Source organism: Heliangelus exortis, chromosome 3 (assembly GCF_036169615.1).
Source record: "Heliangelus exortis chromosome 3, bHelExo1.hap1, whole genome shotgun sequence".
In the NCBI taxonomy this organism is placed as follows: Eukaryota; Metazoa; Chordata; class Aves; order Apodiformes; family Trochilidae; genus Heliangelus; species Heliangelus exortis.
In genome coordinates, this window is record NC_092424.1 from 41,829,858 (window position 1) to 41,853,918 (window position 24,061).

General features: G+C 41.6%; 1 protein-coding gene and 1 long non-coding RNA gene across 6 annotated transcripts in view; one reads left to right on the forward strand and one right to left on the reverse strand.

The window, feature by feature from the left end:
• Positions 1 to 138: 138 nt before the first annotated feature.
• FAM161A (FAM161 centrosomal protein A) lies at positions 139 to 11,392 on the forward strand. Of its 5 annotated transcripts, none has more exons than XM_071740302.1 (7): positions 139 to 726; positions 2,067 to 2,314; positions 2,778 to 3,956; positions 4,366 to 4,533; positions 7,419 to 7,518; positions 8,489 to 8,643; positions 9,269 to 11,392. In XM_071740302.1, the coding sequence occupies exons 1-7, from the start codon at positions 397 to 399 to the stop codon at positions 9,762 to 9,764; spliced, it is 2,676 nt and encodes an 891-aa protein (XP_071596403.1). In that variant the 5' UTR covers positions 139 to 396; the 3' UTR covers positions 9,765 to 11,392. The 5 variants fall into 5 exon arrangements, with proteins under 5 accessions (XP_071596403.1, XP_071596405.1, XP_071596407.1 ...); XM_071740306.1 differs by having other exon boundaries at positions 444 to 697; XM_071740303.1 differs by lacking the exon at positions 139 to 726 and adding an exon at positions 777 to 1,097.
• Positions 1,454 to 24,061, reverse strand: part of LOC139794564 (uncharacterized) — an 86,760-nt gene continuing 64,152 nt past the window's right edge. Inside the window, exons 3-4 of the long non-coding RNA XR_011725177.1 lie at positions 2,338 to 2,417; positions 1,454 to 1,527 (exon numbers count right to left, since the gene is read on the reverse strand). This is a non-coding gene — a long non-coding RNA (uncharacterized lncRNA). The remainder of the gene's footprint in view (positions 1,528 to 2,337; positions 2,418 to 24,061) is intronic.

A 24,061-nucleotide genomic window follows, 5' to 3' on the forward strand; every position in this document is an offset into this window, starting at 1 on the left:
CAATCATTACTGCCTTTCTTCAGAGATGGAAAATTCTTGCGGATCTGTTTATCCTTACTCTATAACTGCATAACACAGGGTAAAAAACTGGGGCTGGGAAAAGAGTTCCAACCAAAATCTGCAAGAAGTTACATACGCACACTGCAGGGCCAGGGTTGACGCGGGTGACGGTGCCCAGCGCTGGCTCCTGCAGGCACTCCAGGACAGGGCAGCGCCTGTCCCGTCCCGCACCGGAGGGTGCCGTTTGCCGGCTGCTGCTCGGGGCAGCACAAGCCCTGCCGCCGCTTGGAGGGGCTCCTCCCTGGCCCCGGCTGCCCCCGCCCACTCGGAGGCAGCCCCTTGTCGAGCAGAAGCCCCCTCCTCGCCTACAGCAGGGCTGCCGCTCGCCGCCGGCCGATGAGAACGAGGCGCGGCGGCTGCTGGAGCCCTCCCCTTCCGCCCAACGGGCCGCCTCCCGCTGAGCCGCGGGGCGGGGCGGGAGCCGAACCCGCTCGCGTTCGGCCGCGGGGCAGCAGCTGTGGGGCTTGGGGCCCGTCCCATCCCGTCTCGTCCCGTCCCCCTGCCGGGTCTCCTGGCGATGGAGGCCGCGCACCGTGCGGCGCAGTTGGCCGCCTCCTGCCTCCGCACGCCGCTGGATCCGCGCACCCGTGCGCCCGCCGCGCTGTACGAGCGGGGACCGCCGCCCGCCGCCCCCCAGGTACCCCCACCCAGGGGCGGGAAGCGGGGGTGCGTGCGGGGTGTCTGTGGCTCCCGGGGCCCCGCGCACGGCTGGTGGGAGGCGGGAAGCGCCGTTAGGGGTGGTTGGGCAACGGGGTGAGGCGGGAGGCCTGAGGCCGGGTGACGGGCTCAGCTGAACCGAACCAGCCTCAGTCTGACCGCAAATCGGCCCCGCGGCCGCCGCGCTCCTCCGGCACCGGTGTATGAAACCCGACAGATGGTCCCGCATCAGCGATCTCTTAATGAGCTTGTTCGATGAGCAGATTGAAGCATCGGCGATGCCCAAGGCCAGGGAAGAGGCTTGGATAGGTTTCTACCTGAAACAGGAGCTGAAACGGGAGGTTTATAGACCGTGGCAGAAGCAGCAGATGCAGAAAGAGGTGGATGGTGCCTTTCTCCGGGCTTTCTGTAACAGCTTTTTAAATTTTCTTCTTTGATCATGTAATTCATGTTGCATCAGGGCACCGTGAGGCAGAAAAAACGAGTCGATTTTTTTGCAGTGAAAACCTGGCAAAACATAAACAAGAATTTGTTAGTGTCAAAGCTGATTAAAATACATGAGTGTGGAACAGTCTTGTTCTAATTTTTTTGATTAAGGCACTAGTCCTCTAAGTTTTTAAAAACATATTGCTTTAAAAAAGAAAAAGAAAAAGGAAGGAAGTGTTTTTGGTAATGCAGGTTCTAAAACCTTCTCTAATTTGTGTAAGCTTTAAAAATATTTACAGAACGTGCTTACCTGCACACAGCTGCAAGCTGCCACACAGTTCTGGAACTACAAGCTGTGCAGAATCCCTCTCATTTTGCAGTAGGCTATGGAAATGGGAGTAAATATCTATACACAAGATAGCTGATGACTTGTTTTTAGAATGCTTGTGGAAATATGAAGCAGAGAAGGGTCTGTTGTGGGGTTGTTTTGGGTTTTTTTTTGTTTGTTAATGCTATTCTAGGGCTGTGTTGTAATAAAAAAATATACACTTTACAAAATAATTAAAACTTTTTGTTTTCTTTTGATAAGTCCCTTTGATTATATTTCTGGTGTAAATATATTGATTGCAGGGACAGATTTTTAACAATTTTACGAGCTTTAAATAAATAATGATGTGGATTATTAATTGAAATAAGTAAAATTTAGGGGGGGGGAATCACAGAAGAGACAATAAAGAAACATTTAGAATAAAACCAGATTGTTCCATGTAAGTCTGCATTAACATCTGTATACAGGTATCTTTGTTTGTTGTTACTGTAGTTACTGCTGTTACTGTACTAGACTTAATTAGGATAAAACAATATTAAGAGCTTTGTTCCCTTTTCTTCTAACAGTCAGAAAAATTTACAAACATCTCTTCTAGGATGGTTCTGATTTGGATTCAAATACTGATGGAGAGCAGACTCTTTCTCTAAATGGGAACTCTGACAAGTGGATGGACCTTTCCAAAATGTGCAGTTCAAATCAAGAATATTACTTGAAGTTAGAGGAGTTGAAGAATGCCCACTTGGAGACCATAGCAAAATTAGAAAGTATGTATCAGAATAAACTGTATTTCAAAGGAGTACAACATTTGGACAAGAAAAATGCTGCTCCTAACATGTGTTGTAGGTAAGTTTGGTGGGAACTTTTACCTGAAAATCCTCAAATGCTTTGCAGACATCTCAAACAGCAGTTTTTTTCTGGGGCTGCAAAGTGTTACTCTCCTTGTTCCCTATAAGCAGATAACCACAGAAAAGTTAGTTTTAATATTAAAAATGCTTATTAACCTTGCTAAGAGACTGTGAGATTTACAGGTGTGTAGAGACTAGTGAGAAGTGTGTGCAGAGACTGGGCAGCACATTTAGCAAAGCACAGTGCCTTTCCTTAGCAAGTATTGAGTTGTTCACCATCAGCATTTACTTTAAACTGTTATCTGGTGTGAGTGCCCAGTGTGCTTCTCTTTCTGCATCTCTTTCTTCTCTCCTCTTTCCCACCAGCACTGTTCCTTTTTCTTTTATTAATGTTGATACCTTAGAGTGGAAGCTACTGCCTTTGCATCAATGATGGACTATTTTTTTCCTCTTTCTTAAAGGCCAACGTGGGAAAAGAGTTCATATCAGCCTCTCAATTTCCACAGATCCTTTTCTGACTCTGACTTAAGTGATCCCTTAGGTTCAAGTATATCTGATGGGACTGACAGGGAATTAGAAGGAAATAGTAGTGAAACTGGATCATCTTCATTTGCTAAGCAACAAATTGAAAAAATGTGGGATGGGTTCTCAGTGAAAGACTACATCTTCCGCATCAAACACAGCTTACCAAGCTCACCAGTCTTCAGAGTGACTCGGAAGAAACAGAAAGCATGGTCACCAAAAGTCACTGTGCCCAAGCCTTTCCAGATGACTATCAGAGAAGCTAGGAAAAAAGAAAAGAACGTCAAATCGAAGTCACAAATGGAGATGGAAAATAGCTTATTGAAGAAACAACTAGAGGAAGAAGCAGAGTGTCAGAAAAAATTCCGAGCTAATCCAGTGCCCGCTGCTGTTTTCCTTCCACTCTACCATGAAATCGTGCAACGAAATGAGGAACGTAGGAGGTCTGTGAAAGAGAGAAGCAAACTCAAGCTCTTGGCTTCTCAGAAACCATTTAAATTCATTGAACGAGAGAAGCAAAGAAGTGAAATTAGGAAAATGCAATTAAGAGACCTTTCTGTACCTGAAAAGAAAACAAAACTGTTCAAAGCAAAGCCAGTTCCTAAATATGTTTATAGTTCAGCTGTTAATGACAAGCTAAAGGAGGAAGAGCTCTACAGAGAAATCAGGATCAGAATGAGAGCTGAGGAGCTGCTACGTAATTCATCTCTACCTAACAGCAGACTGGCTTTAAAAGATAACAATAAAAAGAAGAAGCACAAGTGCATTGAACTAAAGGGAACAGAACATAAACCCAAGATCAAATCAAATGTTCCAGATTTTGATCTGCTACACCAGAAATTTCAGGAACGGCTCCTCCAACAAAAACAAGTGAAACACCTTACAGTCTGTGAACCTTTCCATCTTCTTACTCCATATATTCCCTCAAACAAGGGGAAGATTTTGAAAGACATTGAAGAGGATGAACGGAAGTTGAAGGAAACACGCTGGCCATATGCCTCTCCAAGACTTAATCCTCAAATAAGACACTCAAGTGCAAATTCACATCTTTCAGAATTTGGAGCATCTAAATCACCCAAAATCACAGAATCCACAAGACGACGGCTACAAGCCATAAGGTGATTATTTTTATGATGCTTTGTTTTATATATGCTTTAAGAATAGACTTCCTTTGTATTTCCACATATGTAATCAATTTTTCTATGCAGTGAATACAGTACTTAATACATTAATATAAGTGCTTATTTATGGTAAAAACCATAAAATATTTCAATAGAGAACTTAGTATTGAGCATTGCTAAAGGAACAGTAGTGCATTTTTCTTGGAATGTCCATAGGAAAGGGAAAAATTAGTGCTTTTTCCCACAATATGCCTGAACCCCTTAAAATGGCACATGCCTTGTGTCCTCTTATGCCAACCCTGTTTTCACCCTGCGTTTCTCTTTTGAATTTCTTTTGCCAAAGCTTCCTTTGAAGTCTTGTTCTTACTTTAAAATTAATTTAGCCTTAGTTTATTTTTCTACCCAGGAATTCACTTGAGGAAAAGAGAAAACTGGAAGAACAACAAAAAAGGAACAGAACAAAACAGAAACAAAGAACAAAAAAACTCCAGAAAATTGTAACAACTCGGGCTGAGGCCAATGACCCACATCAGAGCCTAGCTCAAGTTTCTAAATCCAAATTAAAAACATTCAGGTATTTTGTTCCGTTCCCCTGAATCCCTAACCTGTCATCCTACATTGTATGTTAAACATACAATGTAAAAAATAGCATACATTAAGTTTAAATAATTACACACTTGATAAACTATACACTATACAAGTACCAGTAATAGAAGCAGCAAAATTTGCTTTTTCAACTTAGAAACTGGTGCCTGATCTAATGACTGCATCAGTATGTTCCATTTTACAGTACTGTAGATCAGCTAAGAGGAGACACGTCAGCTAAAGAGAAAAAGTTTAAAAAAAAAAAAAAAAAGAGGACTGTTATTACAGAATATCCTTGTACTGCTGGATCAGTAGGTGGCTGGTACTGCTCTGGTGCCATCACCTAAAGTAGCAAGTATTTCACAATCGTCCCAGCAGTTTTCCACTTAAGAGGGAAAATTAGAGCAGGAATATTTTAACTCACCAGACGAAGCAGCAGCTAACCAGGAAACTGCTGGTGTGTAGGAAGAATGGGATCTGAAGTTACCTATAGCAGAAATACGAAAGACTGCTTTCTGTACAACTGAAAAAAATTAGTGCAGAGGAAAAAACTATCAGGGCGCTCTGAGTGTGCTGTAAGTTAGCCATGCAGATAGTGCTAGGTTTCTTGGTGCTGATCTAACTCCTGAACTGCTGCTTGACCTTGTGTTTGTGGCTGATCTAACCATTTCAATTTCCCATTCTGTTTAAACATAGAAAAAAAAAGTCCATCTGAATGAATCTTCAGTGAGATGCATAATCTGTCTTGGCATGATGGCACTGGAGCAGTCTTGTAGATTTAAGGCACTGTTAGGTGGAGAGGATGAGAGGTGCTGACTGCTCTGCCCTGTCCCTTCACACATAGGCAGGATGCTTGGGCAGCACCTAGGAATCCTAACATCCAGTAACCAGACAAATTGGCAGTCACTGATAATTGTAGGGCAAACCAATCCAGGGGTAAACGTGATATATGTGATGACAAGAGTTATAGCCTTGATTAGCAACTTTTAAATTACCATACTAAGCTTTTAAGACATTTAGAATATGGTCCAGGACAGAGACCTTTCTGAAATGAGTGTGGAGTCTATGGCTGTCTTTATGGCAGGGAGTTGAAAGGTAATAAAGGTCTCCTAATTTCTTTTTTTTTTTTAGCTTTATGTGGGTCTCTTCTTTCTTTCTAGCTAAAAGAAAAAAAAGAGGATTTATTCTTTATAGACTTCAAACTCTGCACTGTTACAAGTAAATTAGCTGAAGCAGTGCAGCACCACCTTTTAGACAATACTCCATGTTGTACCACCAGCAAACTTTTTAGTGGTTATTGACCACCAATGTTGGTGCATCATGACCAGAACACGTCACAGAAACTGAAGCACATGTTTTCTCATATGCCAAAATCGTGAAGTGCAGTGGCTCAGCAGTGAAAGCCAGAAGAATCATTGCAACAGGCATTGTGTTTGGCCCTGTGAGCAGTCTGGGTATCCAGCATACATCTGCGCCCACCTGCTACCTCCCCCAAAGACAGCTGAAGCAGAAGTGCTTTGGGAGAAGCAGAGTTTACCTATATAAGGTTTTGGTGAACAGAGATGCAGGTCAAAGGGCAGTCCCTTCTAACTATTTTGTTAGTCAAAGCTCAAGCCAAATTGCTTTTGCAACACAACCAGCAGATACTGTTAATAACAGGAGTTTTATAGTGTAGGTGACCTTGGGCAGATGATCTGCTGACTCTAGGACAGAAGCAGAAAACAATCTGAGTTACAGCAACAAGGTGGAGAATGAGGAGAGTGTGGGTGTGTTTACAGATTTGATTTGAGCTCATCGAACAGCAAATTCCACATTACAGTATTTAGCTTAATCAGATTTCAGGAGTACTGTAAAATACTCATGCTCAATCCTTGTCTGCACATAAAATTATGCTATTAGAAAGCAAGATTACTTCACTAGTGCTGATGCATTAAGGCTGGTACAAATGCTTAACTTGATAATGCTTATTTCAGCACAGGCTGGGTAATAAAGTATATATTAATATAAGTGGCTCTTCTAACAGATAATTAGGTTTGTAGAGAGCTGCCTGAGAGAGCAAGCAAGTAGCAACAGTGAAGTTCACTCCCTGAAAATGGTGAATAACTTGCCTTAATGCACAGCCACATTGCAGCAATTCAGGGGATGGTAAGGGAAAGAGGCAGGAGGAGACTAGTAAAATGCCCCTGAGCTCTCATACTTGCCCTGAAGTGTCTGACTTACTATGCTAAAGCTGGCCCAGGACAGAGGCAACATGACAAAGAGGTGTCTTTGTCACACATTGAGGATTACAACCCACACTACCTGGATTATCTAGTACTTTCTGTGATCCGAGATACCATGTCAATTGATGAATCAACTGTTTCATTATCCTGCTGTATTGACTGGGTCTTAGCTAACCAACTAGGAAAAAGTAGTTCACTATAATGCAGAAAGTATCAAACTTCACCTTCCTATGGTGAATTCTGATACTATCAGTTATTTCAAACCATTTAATTTTGCTTAGACCACCTAAAATATCTGTATGAAGTCAGCATTTTAAGAAACTCCTAGGTATCCAAACTAAAAAAACAACTTCAAATATCAGAAAAATCCCTACAAATCTGAACTCAGCTCCTAGTTAAACTTAATAGCCAGAACCTCTTTGCTTATCCAAAGTGACTGGTCCAGAGACAGTTTTGTTCAGTACTTACAGGCACGCAGTTGCTGAGACAATGTACCTCGGACCCCATAATCACCATAAAATAATTTACCTTTTATTTATCTTTAGGACAATATTTAGTTTGCTATGAGCATTTTTAACTTTCAGCTGCTGCACAGAAATACTTATTGTATTATAAATTAATAATAATTTACCTTGTACTCTGTTTCTCTTAGGAATTATGAGAAGCAGAGAATGCAAGAATACTTGCAAGAGTTGCAAGAAATGGAAGAAAGAGTAAATCAAAGGCCATTGCTTCTTGAAAGGGTCACTCAGGTTATCTGGTTTCTGTATTATTTCTTAATTTTATCTTCAAATACTGCATGAGATATTTGTAGTCACAGTCATGCATTTTTAAAAGTCTGCTGTTTTTTCTGTTACCCCTACTACATGTAAACGTGACCAGTTTGTGTGACTAAGCATTCATTGCTTGCTTGCACAGGGAACAGAGATGGCTGTTCTAAACATGGTGTCCAGCTCAGTTACAACATGAATAACTAAACACAGCAAAAAATTACAGCAAAAATGTGGGAGGGTTAAGTTGGGAAAGAACAATAAAGAAAATTCAAGTATTCTTAGTGTCTACGGTAAAGCTCAGGTGTGGTATTTTTCTCTCTCCATTTCAGTACAACTGAACACCAGCAGTGTTGGTAATGTGGTCCCTGACCTGTTCCCAAACCCAGAGAGGCACAAAGTCATAGATTGCTGTTTCCCTTCTGTTTCTGAGTTTTGTGGTCTGCCACTGCTGTGGGGCAAGGTACATCTGTGTAGACTGGAGACCAAGTCCTCCTCACTTAGTACCTGGAGAAACAGAATTTACACCCTCAGTTTCAGAGGTGGAGACATACATCTATGTAATTTGTTAAACAGCATGGTCAATTAATACTACCTTTTTAGGACAGCAGCTCCTAAAAAATAAGACAGGAGAAGGGATAGGGGAGATACACTAGGAAGGCAACATCTGATTTTCTACATGTCTGTATCTTCCTCCTCCTCCTTCAATAGCTACAGAATATATAGTTATTTGCCAGTGGGCACAGGGAACAAACCAAATTTAAACTATTACAGAGAAGGAAAATATGGTGCAAAATTGCCAAGTAATGTTTTGCCATTCTTACCTGCAGTGAATAAGCATTCAACTTACCAGATGCAATTAATGAAAGTGTGTTAATACAAAAAAAAAAATATCAAAAGACATGCATTTAATGCCTTTATGGAACACATAACCATTGTGGTTTTCCTACAGAAAAATGCCAGAATAGCTGCAGAAAAGCATTATTCTGATAGACTGAGAGCATTGGGAATATGCCCAGAGTTTATTTCAAAGAAAGGACAAACAACTAAATTGCTACAATGCTTCAACGCTGAAGATTTTAATAACACCACTGATGCCAGAGAAAGGTAGAGATTACTGAAGGTTTTTTTTTCTTGTCACTACATACCTAATTAGAAAGCAATTTTTAATGTGAGGGGCTTTTTGTTATTGGGTGGGGGTTTTTTGGTAGTATTTCCCAGCTAAGTATTTGACTCTATGTAGTTAGCATTAGTATATTTTTGAGATTTTTTTTTTTTTCCTGAATTAAGTATTCTTTCATAAGACAGAGGGACAGCACTGGATACATATTATGTTACATACTTCAAGCAAGAAAAAAAATTAAGAAAAACACTTCTTATTTATTCCTTCCACCAGAAAATTCCAGGAAGTTGTTAATAAGTCACTTCATTCTGCATCACCTTTACCGAGTTTTTAAAGTAAGCTTTATAAACAAATAATTTTCAATATTCACTAGGTGTTATTATGTCAAAAGAAGTATAAATAAATAAAACTGAAATACATAAGCAATACTGTTGAGTGACTTTATAGCATAAAAGGAGACTCTAGTGTCTCCCTTTTCCTTCATCAGTTCTAGCTCATCCATGCCTACAGCAATTTGTCCTAGACTACATGAAAGTCCTATTCCTTTTAAAACCTAATGGAAAGCATCTTACTTGAAAGTAAAATTACATATGCATATCGTCTTTTCAGAGTCATCAAGGATACAGTGAAAGACACTGAGTCCTTTGAGGAGGCAGCTGACAGTATTCTTCAGTCTGAGCAGTCCTGTGAGGAGAGGAAGCAGGAGGAAGGAGAGAAGAAAAACGATGTCAAAAACTCCATGCAAGATGGCCAGTCCAGCGAGCTGGAGGATGAGGAAGAGGCAAGAGTCAGCCCTCAGCCTTGCCATGCAGGGGAGTCTGGGTTCAGCCCCTCCTCTGACCAGCACCATGAAGGGGAGGAGGAGGAGGAAGTGGAAGAGGAGGAAGCAGAAGCAAAGACAGGCTTGCCACTTGGCCATTCCCAGGAGGAGAAGGAGGGTGATAATCAGTCAAGACCCAGTTCTCAGTCTGACCGGTTCTACGAGTGTGAAGAAGAGGGTCAGTCTGACCCTGAAGATGAAGATGCCTTCAGATATGAAGATGAGGAATATGAAAATTATGATTCAGAAGAGAAATCCAATTATGATGATGATGAAGCTAACTGAAAAGCAGACTGGAGGTCTTGGGGCTCAGGAACCTTTTTCATTGCTGGCAGTGAAATAGATACCAAAGAAAAACCTGGCACTTTGCTACTGATAGAAAATGCAGTGAATTTAAACCTCTTGTCTCAGCAGTCTTTGCAGGACAGAAATTTTGGCTGTTTTCCAGTAAGAAAGATCCAGCTACTAATTTCCACCAAGAAAATAATTTACTTTCATATTAATCTTTATTCTAGTCTTTTGTGACATTAGTGCACCCCTGTTCATAAAATGAACTGCAACCACTCTTTAATAATAATGTCTTTCATGCTGTGTTGGTAAGTACTGAGGTCTTAACACATCCAGCTCTTTCTATGTGCTGGCAAAGCCAGATGAGATTTTGATAAGTAACTTGCCATTATGAGGCCCTCTCAGTCTCAAATATTTCACTACTTGCAGGGTCTGTTCCTGCAATATCCTCTATGATGGTAATGAACAGACCAGATAGAGTGTTTTTAGCAGAGCAGTGGCTTAGGAAGACAATTGTTATGCAGTTAGACAATGCAGCCAAATTAATCTTTTCAGTTCCTCCCTCCTCTTCCCACAGGGTTTGTCTTCTGCCCATTTAAGTGAGCTGAACTAGCCCAGAGATAGGGCAGATGAGTGCCAGGGCTAGAAAAGATTACTGCTTTTGGAGGAAACAAGCCATTATATCAAGTCAGCTACTTTGTCCAGGTAAAATATTAACAGTACTGCAGTCACTGGAGGCTCTCCCTGTAGGGGGAAAATGCCTAGAACACACTGAGAGGAGCCTCTTAATCTTTCACAGAGGTTTTGAACTCTGTGCAAGTAAGGCAGAAGAGTAAGTCAGCAGAACAATGTTATGCCACAGATCTTGTATTACTCTCTAACCAAGCCCCAAAGCTGTTCTTTCAACTCCATTTTGTTCTGAAGAACTCTTCCCATATAATGTAATTCTTCCCAACATAATAACAGATGCTGACAATAATCTTCACGTTTCTTTATTGAGACAAGAAAAATACACTGTAAAGCAAGAATATTATTACGTCTGATAAAAATGTAGCCCAATAGTTCTAACTACATGGAAGTATGGAAAGAAGTGCTTTAGGACCTCTTCTTACACACTTGGGTACTCAGGACTACAGCTACTACACAACAAAGAATAAAAATTGAATGTTTTTTCTTTTCTTTAGATTAGTAGCAGGTTCTTCTATGTTCTTCTATTACTAATTTTATTGCTAAGATGCTATATGCAGTATTAGGAAAGAATGCATTCATCTATTAACAGACCACAAACAAGAATTGCAAATGAGCTTTGTTGGTAGAGAGTACACTCTGACATTGTTCAAAGCAAGTTCATTGAATAGTAAATGCATTTGTTAAAACTACCAGTTTTGCTAAAGCATCTGCAATGATTAACAAAAAGGATATTTTTAAATTATATTTTCCCATGCTGCATGCAAAAGCACTAGCTAAATATGTTATTGCTTCTTCCTCTTCACTTTTACAAGTTGTGTTAACAATGTTTGGAAGTTTTTTAACATTACTACTTTTATTTATTTTTTAAATGTGAGTGTAATTAAAATGAATTTGAAGGTTTTGGGTTTAATTAAATAAATTATTGACTCTGTGTATGTCATACATGAAAATATTAATCATTACTTCACAAGGAAAATGACAGTTTACAATCTGTAGTTATACCTGATACCACAATACAAACTCAAGGTTGGTTTGCTTGTGTTTGTCAGTATTCTATAATTCTGTAGAGTTGTACAATATGATACTGAATTCATAGTCATGTAGTACTGATACTTTAGGAATCAAATTTTTTTGAAATAAGGCAGAGGAGCTCTAAATTATGCTTACTCAAATATTGTTTGAAGATATTTCAAACCAGAAAAAAACAAGGAAGAGTTAGTACAGTTTCTGGAGGTTGCGCCTCAACTTTTTTAGCATTTCTGAAAAAGGAAAGCAGCATTACAAGGGCTAAGGTAATCCAGTTGATAGAGTTTACCTACATTTCCAGTAAGAACTTGACATAATTTGCTAACAAAGGATCTTAAAGAAAGAAACCAAAGTTATTGGAGGAAAAGAAAGGTCTCAATGAACCAATTAAACTTTCAGGAAAGAAGGTCAGTTTTCACAGTGTGAATGCAGTCAGTCATAGACATGCGATGAGATGCAAACTGTTCAGCATGCACTGTCAAAAATTAAACTGCAAAAAAAACATGCTGAAGGATCTTATGACAATGATAGAATAACAGATATAGTTCAGTTTAAATAGCTGCAAAAAATAAGCATGTGATGGTAAAAAAAAATAAATCCTAAACTATACAACTCTATACACCGAAAAAAGCAATTCTGTTGAATCCTGCAAGCAGTCCTGGTACTCCCATCTTAAAAGGGATTTATTATGCATTTGGAATAAGGCAACAAGAATGATCAAAGATAAAGACTGGTTTTCATATGCCAATATATATTAGAATTCTTTAATCTGGAGAAGATATCAAAGCTCAAACTTTGATACATTAAAGGAACCAGCTATGAGCAGCACAGATTTTTAAATAATGAAATTTAAGTAAAAAATATGTTTAGAAATTTTATTTCAAACAAGAAACAGGTAATTACATGTTCCAATAAGGAATTAAAAAGAAATGAAGTAACAAAGAAAAATCAGAGATGAGAGAACAAGGAGAGACAGGTCAGAATTAATCAGACCTCATGAAGCAAAGTACAACACTGGAAAACTGTTCAAACAAAGAATAAGACACATGGGCACCATGCTACCAGGAAATGAACAACAGGCTGGCTTAAAGCCCAAGTCATCACTGGATTTATTTTTTTTTTTTTGTCAGGAGAAAGATTTAAAATTTAGACAAAACAGGAAGAAACTAATAGAATGATGGTACTGAAGTGCAAATTACACTAAAGGAAAAAAAAAAAAGACAAAACTAGTAAATTCAACATGAAAAATCCAAATTTAATACATTACCAGGATGCAGAGTAGCTAGTACCACAGTAAGGTAGAACAGAATATGTAGTACTTTTAGGAGCAACTAACATGGAGGGGAAAAAAATCATTCGATTCGCAAAAGGTTATTTAATAGAAGCATTTTAAGCTCATTAAAGGAAAAAATATGATCATTTATGCTTTCAGGGAAGCTACCTAGCAGGAGAGAAGCAAATAGAAAAGTTTCTCACAGATTATTGAATATTCTGTCTTTAGTATTTTAATTAATGGCCCAAGCAGAGAAGTAGAAACATGTTCCAAAATTTGCAAAGAAAATTAGAAAGGTGTATCCAGAAAAAGGTTTAAAAATATCATATGGGAAGAAGAGGATAACTTTGCATGTAGAGTGCAGTATTAAGTAAGAATTTAAAAGTGCATTTCTGTAATATGTATTCGGCAGCTGAAGTTGTAAGGAGAGAGGCCCTGGTGACTTGTTGAGCAACAGATACTGAACTATGAATTGTGATCATAAAAAAAAGATGATGAAATCAAAGGGTGTGCCAGGCACAATATTTCCAGCAGGACTGGAGGAACAGTACTTGTAAGTCCACAAAACACTACAGACCCCATATTCTGGGTATCTAAGTGATTCTCATGGTACTGACTGTGAAATGGCTTTGTCTGGAAATTCTGTACTGAACTGCCCAGCATTCATCTGTTTGCATTTGCCATAGGTTCCCCTGAGATAAACTGCAGCCAGCCTCACCATGCTGGAGAAGGCTGATGTTACAAAGCCGTCTGAAGGGTCAGATTTGTTGCTTAGCTGCAAGGCATTAGCTTGGAAGTGTTACGTAATTTGTAGAGGATACATGTCCCAGGAAAGGGATATAGACTCTAGAAGTTGAGTGCTCACAGGCAGTACATTTTTTTATGGCAAAGTTCTAGGATCAGGTGAGCCGAGGCTGGAAATGGTCACGACGCTGTAGGACCTGCACTTTAATAAGCCAGCTGTGTTTACTGAAGTTCAGAGACATCAGAAATGGTTTGTTATTAGCAGTAACAAATTTCCCAGGAAAAGAAATATCATTGCCAAGTAAACCAAATGGAATTAAAAAACCCACAGAGAAATAAAAATTACTTCAAGTTACAGCCAGATGCAGTGCCCTGGGGTGTGACTGTCCAGCACCACAGCCATCTAACTTGCATTAAATTCAGTCCTAAAATGTTAAAATATTGACAGGTTGTACATGAAGCCTATTGATATATGTATTTCTAACTCTCTATATTTATGTATATAATTATATATATATTGATGTTTTGAAGAAGCCAGAAGTTTGGATATCATGCTTTTTCTGAGTACAGTGCAGTGCTGTGGTATTGTTCTCAGGGAAGACAATAACAATTTTGAAAGCTAATATTAAAGTGACACCTGAACAAGCATACAACTTTGAAAAACAGGCTCCAAAAAACACAACAGCCTGCTGGGCTTCAGTGAGGCTATGGGAGCAAAAAGACTGTGGACCACTGTACAGCATCTTGAGCTTTGGCTGTGCAACCACCCTCGTGCAGGTGGTATTTCTATCGTTTGGTTTGCCTTCTGAATTTATCTGCATTTCTCAAGCATTCTTTGTATATATGACACAGCTTCCTCCAGAAACCATCTATTCATGTACATAATTACTGAACATCAAGCAGGAGGTTGCATTCTCTTTTTCTTTGAGGAAGAAATTATTACATTGTTTCCTTTTACAGTTGCTCTAAATAAAGAGAATTAAAAAAGAATTAGACTTTTTGAAGGAAATGCTTCAAGTCATCCCTATTTTGAAAGGATTTAATTATAGTCTCATTTAGAATCCTCAGGCTTCTGGAATGGCAGAAAGCAAAATATTTACCTGAGCTTAGCAGATAACAGGCAATCTAAAGATCAAAACTTATATTAAAATGTTTTCCTAACATATGTGTATACAGTTGCCTACAAATCTAAATCAAACATCAGTTTTGTATGCAGAATACATTTGTCCAGGAATACTAATTAGATGGCACAGCTGCATGCTTACAAACATTAACATGCAGATAAAACTAGAAACATTTTGATGTCTCTCCCCACTTTTCAGAGGAATTTCAGTCTTACATCTCTGGTTGCATAAGATTTGATAATTACTTGGCATTGGGAAGAGAAAACCAAAACAAACAAAAAACTCTCCAGCAAAACTCAAAATTGTTTCTTTCTTTAATAGGAATTTCAAGTATTTGAGGAATGCCAGATCAGAACTAAGACTTACAACAGGATCAGGAAATTTCCCATCCCTACTGTATACAAAAAAACCCCTGGCAGTCAGATGAAGCAGCACAGAAATCAGGGAACACGTGAAAAAGGCAAAATGCACAAAAGTTGTAGGATCTGATGAACTGATTTAGATAGGAGTTTTGTATTTAGGAATAGCAGCATTAAGAGGCTTCCACTCTGCTAATAAGTGTGCACAAACCCACAGAAAAAAATCCCCAATCCAATTTTACCAGACATCCCTACACACTTCTGAGGAAATACATCATATTTACTCAGAGAAAATCCTTTCAGAGACAGCTGAGCTTATAAAACGTGCCCAAAGAGCACAAGCTTTGTCTTCCCCTAGCCTTTTTTTTCCTCCTTTTTTTCCAGACCCTTTCATTGAGTTAAATTAACTCACTAAAATATCCCGACTAAAAGAACTAAGTCAGGTTAGGAGATGACAGGGACAAGCAGGACTTCACCCTTCTAGTGCTGGCCAGTTACAATCAGTGTCTCACAGAACTGCATTCCAGGATTAGCCACATGAGAAAATCCCCCCGTGTGCTTAAGTGGCTGTCATACAGAGAAAAGAGTTGTTTATAGGCAAGAAATACTGTTATTTTCTGGTCATTAAGGCTCCAAATGTGACAGTGTTTCATTTCATTAAATTGCGCTGTGGCAGCTGGTTGTCAACAGCATTAAACCCAGGCATATTTGCATTTGCACAGCTCAAAACATGCTACTAATAGTTAGGGCTTCCTAACAATAAGCCAATTACTAACAATAGTTAGGCAGGTTAACAATAAGAAGGTTAGTAAGATTAAGCAGGTTACCAATTAATAGTAAGTAATGACACAACTAACGTAGCTATGGAATTCTAGTTGCCAGCATAATGAATTGTTGCAGACCATCCCTTTACCACATTATTCAGATCATTACTGTTTCCAAACACAGCCTTCCACACTTCCAGATGCATGTAGTTCCCATGAAAAACTTATGTCAACTTGGTATACTTTTTTATGTATATTTCATTCCATCCTACGTTTTCTAAAATTGATAAAAGATACACAGATTATATTTGTAACAAGTAGTAAAGGCAGGCAAATTAAAATCAGATCTTAAGCTGTTAATGTCTGTGTCTCATTCTGATTAAGTTCTGCTCTGGAGAGCTCAGTCCAGTAATAGCTTTATCCCTGAAGGTACTGGAATAACCAAGGTCACCATCACAGCAGGTCAAGCAATGAGCTCCCAGGTCTAATACTGAAGGGGCCACACAAACGCTAGGTGTGAGTTAACACATTTCTTGATGACAACCCAGTTTGGGGTTTTGAACTCAAAAGAGTTTCTAAGAAAAAAAAGCAGCACTAAATACTACACAGCAGAATCTCAGCTCAAAGTGCTAAGGCTGCTCTGACTGACACAAAGGGCCTGTTTATCACACCACTGCAAATTATCCATTATTAAGAAACACCTATTGATAGATTCTTAAAGTTTATGCTACTGCAAACCTGGCAGTCAGACCAGAAGCATGTAGATGCCAGAGCTGAGATATTAAGCAATTAAGGAAATGTAAAAAAAAAAAAAAAAAGTAAAATGTAAAAAAAAAAATTCCAGATTTGCCCACGTTTGAGATTAGAAAAGATTATTACTTTCTGCAAACCCCTACCCATTTAATTTCCTCAGTGAGAACTTCCCATATCCCTTGCCTGTTAAGTAGATTCTATGACTGTGCATGTTTTGAACATAGGCAGTGATGCCTCTACAATTTACATACCTGACCCAATGCCCATTGGCCTCTGCTAGGAAGTTGGTAACCTTGCTGTGTTCTCAGGAGCTGCTGAGGCAGATATAGCCAAAGGAGACTTTATCGAGCACTTTCTATAGCTCTTCTACCTTAATCACAAGCAAACTGTCCTCTGATTTTAGCTACTACATTAACACATGAAAAAAACCCACTATCCAGTCAGCTTGTTATGTTTCTGAAGTTACAAGGCACAGGGATATTTCACAATGTAGCCACTCTGCATGGGCTAATTTCCAAATGGGATTAGCTGGAGAATACCCAGTCATTGACACATTTAGCATTAGTGAGGCAGTAAGTATACTGGGTAATATTCACCTTTGTGTAAAGATTAAGTAGGAAAAAGTTGCTCATTTTTATTCAACAGCAAGTTCTCTTTTAGACACCTCACAGATGGTACATCGCCAAAGTCTATCATCTACCATCTGCCCCCCTCACCCTAATACAGAGCCAGCAACTCCAAAATGCAGGTCAAACCCCATTTTAGGCCACATAGCTAACTCAGCACTGTTTACCTGTGAAACACACTCAGTTTAACACTAAATGAAAAGAAAATCCACTCTGGAAGGTATTTCTGTGAAATTAGTTCCTGCATAACTCCTCTCTCAAGAACAGAGTTGCCACATCCCAAAGGAATTCACCACTCCCCTCTTGCTGTGGCTGGCAGGTGCAGGCACAGGAAACCCAAGTGGGGGATGCCCAGGTGTGCCAAGGGTCTTCCAGCATGCAGCCTACAGAGCACTTTCCACAACATTCTCACAGGGCATGTAAAACACCTACGACACCTGCAGAAAGTTTTAAATTCCTCAGGCCGAAGTTCTGGAAGGGTTAAGTATTAGGAAAAAAGGGTGAAGTGTCTTCTTCATGGCAACTAACCTGTGAGATTCCTAATTGTTTATCAAAAGGGACTGAAAACAAGCAAAAGAAACAGCCCATCACAATTTTTCATCTACATTCGTAAATCACCTTGCAGGAAACCAAGTAGTTTCCATGATGTGGTACATTTATCATTTTTTCTTTTTTCACTAATAGTTTTATTGAAACGTCAGTAAAACATTATCTAAACAGCATAGGAATGCTGAAAATATGCTTTCCTTTTCTACTGTGAGTTGTATTCCAACCTAACTCCCCATGAGTGTTCCATTCATACATTACCATTCAACACAGTCCTTCAACTCTGCTATTTCCTTCAGGAAAGAATACCATAAAATAATGGAAATTATCATAACTTGATAAATTATTTTTTATTAGTGCATACATGTCTGTGGGTTGCATTAATGAGAATAAAGGGCTGAGGCTGCGTGACACACTTGATAAAACACTTGTGAAACTTTTTTCTTAACCAACCTATGGTTTCACAGACCAGTTTGCAATTACTTAAAATTACTTAAAAGTTTGCCTCAGGTGAAAATGAACAGTTCCTCTCCTCTCTCATGGCCACTTATTAGATAATATTTGTGTTTCAGCAACATCTATAATATGTTACCTCATCAACAGTATGACTGCAAAATCCTCTCATTGTCCTGTTGCAAAGCCTTGTATGAAGGGATTTTTGAGGTGCAAGAAAACAGCACAGCCTTCCCTCTAATGCTAGTTAAAATCCTCTGAAATGTAGATAGAAGGAGAAAATAATGCCCTCCAAAATGCACTCTCATTCCACAGAAAGGTGGAGGAGAGGAGACAGAAAATGATTTTTCTATTTTCCCCAATGCCTCAATTCAGTTTAATTCTTTCAAATTTCTACAAATTTTCACTCAGTTCAGTGTCCTGATCTGTTCCCTAGCCACTCATGCTGCTTGTGCTATTACAAGAGAGAAATGAAAATAATAAAAAAGTGGAGGAAAAAACAACCTCTTTTAGCTGCAATACCAGCCTAACATGTGCCTGAAAACCTCCCTGAGGACTGAAATGCTCTGCAGTCACAGGGGTCTGTTTGGCTATAAAGCAGAAGTGATTGAAACAGAAACACCAAAAACGAAAAACATTGTCAACATCAGACTTTCTTTCAGCAAGTAAAATCAATACCCTCAATACTGATTTTCCAAAGAGAAAGTATCCCTTTTGAAAAAAAGAATCCTAGCAGAACAGATAGAAAATCTACATTCCAATGGACATTATAATTTTCCACAAGGGAACTATGAGAGTCTTTTAGGTTTGTTTGTGTTTGCTTTCTTTTTTTGGGGGTGGATGGGAGGGGATTGTGTGGAATTTTTTTAGAACTTCCTGCCACACAAGCTCTTTGGACTCTGTATCCCATTTTGCTGCAGAATGTCTGCTTATGTCCCAGGCACTCAGAAAACAATCATAACAAGAAGTATTGTACTCGGTACTATAAACAAGGGTAGAATGAAATAGAAAGATTAAGGTAAAAATAATTAAAATAGAACTCTGTTCTTTCCAAAGGAAATAACATTATTTTTACCCCAGCGTCTTTTGTAATTGTGATAACAAAGGTCTATTTTAGGCCATATCATATGACATTTGGAATCAGGAAACCCTGGTACAAAGGTGCTTGCATTTTCATAGAATCATAGAATCGGCTGGGTTGGAAGGGACCTCAGAGATCATCAAGTCCAACCCTTGATCCACTACCGCTGCAGTTACCAGACCATGGCACTGAGTGCCACATCCAGTCTCTTTTTAAATATCTCCAGGGACGGAGAATCCACCACTTCCCTGGGCAGCCCATTCCAATGCTTGATCACCCTCTCAGTAAAGAAATTCTTTCTAATATCCAACCTAAACCTCCCCTGGCACAACTTGAGACCGTGCCCTCTTGTCTTGCTGATAGTTGCCTGGGAAAAGAGACCAACCCCCACCTGGCTACACCCTCCTTTCAGGGAGTTGTAGAGAGTGATGAGGTCTCCTCTGAGCCTCCTCTTCTCCAGGCTGAACAGCCCCAACTCCCTCAGCCTCTCCTCATAGGATCTGTGCTCGAGTCCCTTCACCAGCCTAGTTGCCCTCCTTTGGACCAGCTCCAGGACCTCGATATCCTTCCTGAACTGAGGGGCCCAGAACTGGACACAGTACTCGAGGTGTGGCCTCACCAGCGCTGAGTACAGGGGCAGAATCACTTCCTTGGACCTGCTGGCCACGCTGTTCCTGATACAGGCCAGGATGCCATTGGCCTTCTTGGCTACCTGGGCACACTGCTGGCTCATGTTCAGCTTCCTGTCAATCCAGACTCCCAGGTCCCTTTCTGTCTGGCTGCTCTCAGCCACTCTGTGCCCAGCCTGGAGCTCCCCATGGGGTTGTTGTGGCCAAAGTGCAGGACCCGGCACTTGGCCTTGTTGAACCTCATCCCGCTGGAATCAGCCCAACTCTCCAGTCTGTCCAGGTCCCTCTGCAGAGCCCTCCTGCCTTCCAGCTGATCCACACTTCCCCCCAGGTTAGTGTCATCTGCAAATTTTCTGATGATGGACTCAATCCCCTCATCTAAATCATCAATAAAGATATTAAATAGAACTGGGCCCAACACTGATCCATGGGGGACACCACTGGTGAGTGGCTGCCAACTGGATGCAGCACCATTCAGCACCACTCTCTGGGCCCGGCCCTCCAGCCAGTTCCTAACCCAGCACAGAGTGCCCCTGTCCAAGCTGTGGGCTGACAGCTTTTCCAGGAGAATGCTGTGGGAGATGGTGTCAAAGGCCTTGCTGAAGTCCAGGTAGACTCCATCCACAGCCTTCCCCTCATCCACCAGGCAGGTCACCGGATCATAAAAGGAGATCAGGTTGGTCGGACAGGACCTGCCCTTCCTAAACCCATGCTGGCTGGGTCTGATCCCTTGCCCATCCTGTAGGTGCCATGTGATTGCCCCCAGGATGATCTGCTCCATAAACTTGCCAGGCACTGAGGTCAGGCTGAGGGGCCTGTAGTTTCCCGGGTCCTCCTTCCGGCCCTTTTTGTGGATTGGCGTGACATTCGCCAACTTCCAATCATCTGGGATGTCCCCAGTGAGCCAGGACTGTTGGTAGATGATAGAGAGAGGCTTGGCGAGCTCTTCTGCCAGCTCCCTCATCACCCTTGGGTGGATCCCATCTGGTCCCATAGACTTGTGGGGATCCAAGCAGCTCAGTAGGTCACTGTTTCCTCCTGGATTACAGGGGGGCTGTTTAGATTCTTGTTTCTTTCTACAAGCTCCAGAAGCCAGCTGTCCTCAGGACAACCTGTTTTACTGTTGAAAACTGAGGCAAAGAAGGTGTTAAATACCTCTGCCTTTTCTTCATCTTTGATAACTATATTCCCGCCCATGTCCAGTAGAGAATGGAGGTTTTCCCTGCCCCTCCTTTTGCTATTGATATATCTGTAGAAGGACTTTTTGTTATCCTTCACAGAGGTGGCGAGATTCAGTTCAAGTTGTGCCTTTGCCTCTCTAATTTTCTTTCTACACAACCTAACTATATTCCTAAATTCTTCTTGAGTAGCTAGTCCTTTTTTCCATAATCGGTAGGCTCTCTTCTTTACCCTAATTTCTTTCAAGATCTCCCTGTTCAGCCAGACCGGCATCTTCCCCGCCAGCTCGCCTTTCGGCACACCGGGACAGCCTGCTCCTGTGCTTTCAAAACTTGCTTCTTGAAGTACGTCCATCCCTCCTGGACCCCGTTGTTTTCAAGGGCTGTTTCCCGGGGTACACTCTGAATCACTCTTCTGAATAGGCCAAAATCTGCCCTCCAGAAGTTCAACGTAGAGGTTTTATTGATGGCCCTCCTTGCATCCCTGTTTATTGAAAACTCTATTATTTTGTGATCACTGTGTCCCAGACGTCTGCTGACCACCACATCTCCCACCAGCCCCTCTCTGTTTGTGAACAGGAGGTCTAGCGGGGCTCCATCCCTGGTAGGCTCATTTACCAGTTGGAGCAGGAAATTATCCTCTATACACTCTATGAATTTCCTAGACTGCGTCCTCTCTGCTGTGTGGAGTTCCCAGCAGATATCCAGCAGGTTAAAGTCACCCATGAGAACAAGGGCTGACGATTTTGAAACATCCGCCAGCCGCTTGTAGAATAATTCATCACCCTCATCATCCTGGGTGGTCTGTAACAGACTCCCACCAGGATATCAGCCTTGTTGGCCTTCCCCCTGATTCTGATCCACAGCACTCAACCTTATCGTTACTGACTTCAACTTCTACAAAGTCAAGAGACTCTCTAACATATAGAGCTACCACTCCACCTCTCCTACCCTGCCTGTCCCTTCTGAAGAGCCTGTAGCCACCCATGGCAGCACTCCAGTCATGGGAGTCATCCCACCACGTTTCCGTGATAGCGACTATATCGTAACTTTCCTGCTGCACGATGGCTTCCAGCTCCTCCTGTTTGTTGCCCATGCTGCGTGCATTGGTGTACATGCACTTCAGCTGGGCTGCTGATTTGGGTCTTAACTTGGGCTGTCCACCCTTGGGCTCCTTTCTGGAGAGCCCAGTTTTGACCCTATCCCCCTTCAAACCTAGTTTAAAGCCCTCCTTATCAGAGACTAGGTTTGATAAAATTTGGCCCATGCTCAAAAAACCCAAAGTTCCGCCGGTGGCACCAATCCCTTAGCCACCTATTGATATGATAGGTTTTCCTACTCCTCTCTTCACTCATCTCTGCTACTGCAGGAATTGAGGCGAACACCACCTGTGCTCCTGACCCATCAACTAAACGACCCAGTGCCTTGAAGTCCTTTTTAATTGTCTTAGTACTTCTTCCATTAATGTCATCACTGCCAGCCTGGACTACCAACAGTGGATAATAACCAGAGGGCTGAATTGGCTGGGGGAGTCTCCTACTAATATCCCTCACCTGGGCACCAGGAAGGCAGCAGACCTCCCTGTGGGATGGGTCTGGTTGACATATAGGGCCCTCAGTTCCCCTCAGAAGGGAGTCACCAACTACAACTGCCCTTCTTTTTTAATTTGTAGCTGTAGTTGTAACCCGTCTGGTAGATGGGGGGCAAACAGGAGACCTTCCAGACAGATCTTCCTCTTGTCTGTCCTCTTCCTGATTCTCTGAGTCCAGGGCCTCATATCTGTTCTCTAAGGACACCTGGGGAGATGGTGGGGGTTGGGAGGGGATTCTTTTGCCTCTCTGATGAGGGAATGTTTCCATTCCCTCCCATCCACCTGGTTTGCTCCAACTGCCTGATGGCAGGAGGGGCAGGGCTTCACCATCTCCCTCTGGACTTCTCTTGGGTTAGAAAGGGTGTGATTCCACCAGTCAATTTCCCTTTCACTGTCCCTAATACTTCTTAGTCTCTCTACCTCGTCCTTGAGCTCTGCCACCAGGCACAGCAAGTCATTCACCTGCTCGCATCGCACACAGACCCCACTCACACTGTCCTCTGGTGCTAACACGAGGCTCAGGCACTCTACACAGCCAGAGGCCTGAACAGCTAAGTCCCTCTTGCTGTCCCTCTTCAGGGGTTCCGCCTGTGTGGACACACCCTGCGTCTTAACAGCACCAGGTTTTGCTTTTTTGGAAACCATTGCTCCGTCAAGAGAGCTGGGAGGTGGCTGTGCCCCTCCTGCTTGCCCTGCCTGCACAATCTGCCTCGCTAACTGCCGTGCCACGTTCTGTTTGCCTGCTCCTGTTCGTTGCGCTCAGGGTCGCTGGCGCTCCTTGCATCCCTTTATATCCCTCTCGGCAGTGCTGGGTGTTGCCCCCTTATCAGCAGATGATTGGCCTCACCTGAGAGAACCAGCAGAAGGTGAGGCAGCTCTTCGCAGCCCTTTACAGCCCTCTCGGCAGTGCTGGGTGTCACCCCCTCATCAGCAGATGATTGGCTTCACCTCAGAGCACCAGCAGAAGGTGGGGCAGCTCTTCGCAGCCTTATATAGCCCTCTCGGCAGTGCCGGGTGCCGCCCCCTTATCAGCGGATGACTGGCCTCACCTGAGAGCACCAGCAATGTATGTCTGCATTGTATGTCTGGGAAAAGCACTGTAGATTTCAAAGGGCTTGCTAGAGGTTAACCAAGCTGACTCAGGGGCATGTTTTTTCTATACCACAACTCTGATACCAGCACTTGGAGATTTATGCAGGTGACTTGTTGGAATATCTCAGCTCATCTAAATAAAGTTGTCCCTTTTGCAGTGGGGCAGGTTCAGCAACTAACTGCTGTTCAGACCCAGATCCTACATAAATCTCTATCCCTCTTTTGAGGGATATGTGTCAGAAAAACACTCAGCAGCACATTTCCAAGCACTTTCTCCCAGCAAGCCCCATACCTTTGACTTTACAGAAACAGTAAAAATTCACTTCTCAGTATTTGACTTACTAGAAGAAACAAAATTATCACAC

Excerpts from the sequence above, each read along its gene's own strand:
- FAM161A (XM_071740302.1), top strand. The coding sequence starts at position 397 with ATGAGAACGAGGCGCGGCGGCTGCTGGAGCCCTCCCCTTCCGCCCAAC. Across the intron at positions 727-2,066 it reads CCCAGGGGCGGGAAGCGGGG|GATGGTTCTGATTTGGATTC; the intron begins GTGCGTGCGGGG and ends CATCTCTTCTAG. Across the intron at positions 7,519-8,488 it reads TTCTTGAAAGGGTCACTCAG|AAAAATGCCAGAATAGCTGC; the intron begins GTTATCTGGTTT and ends GTTTTCCTACAG.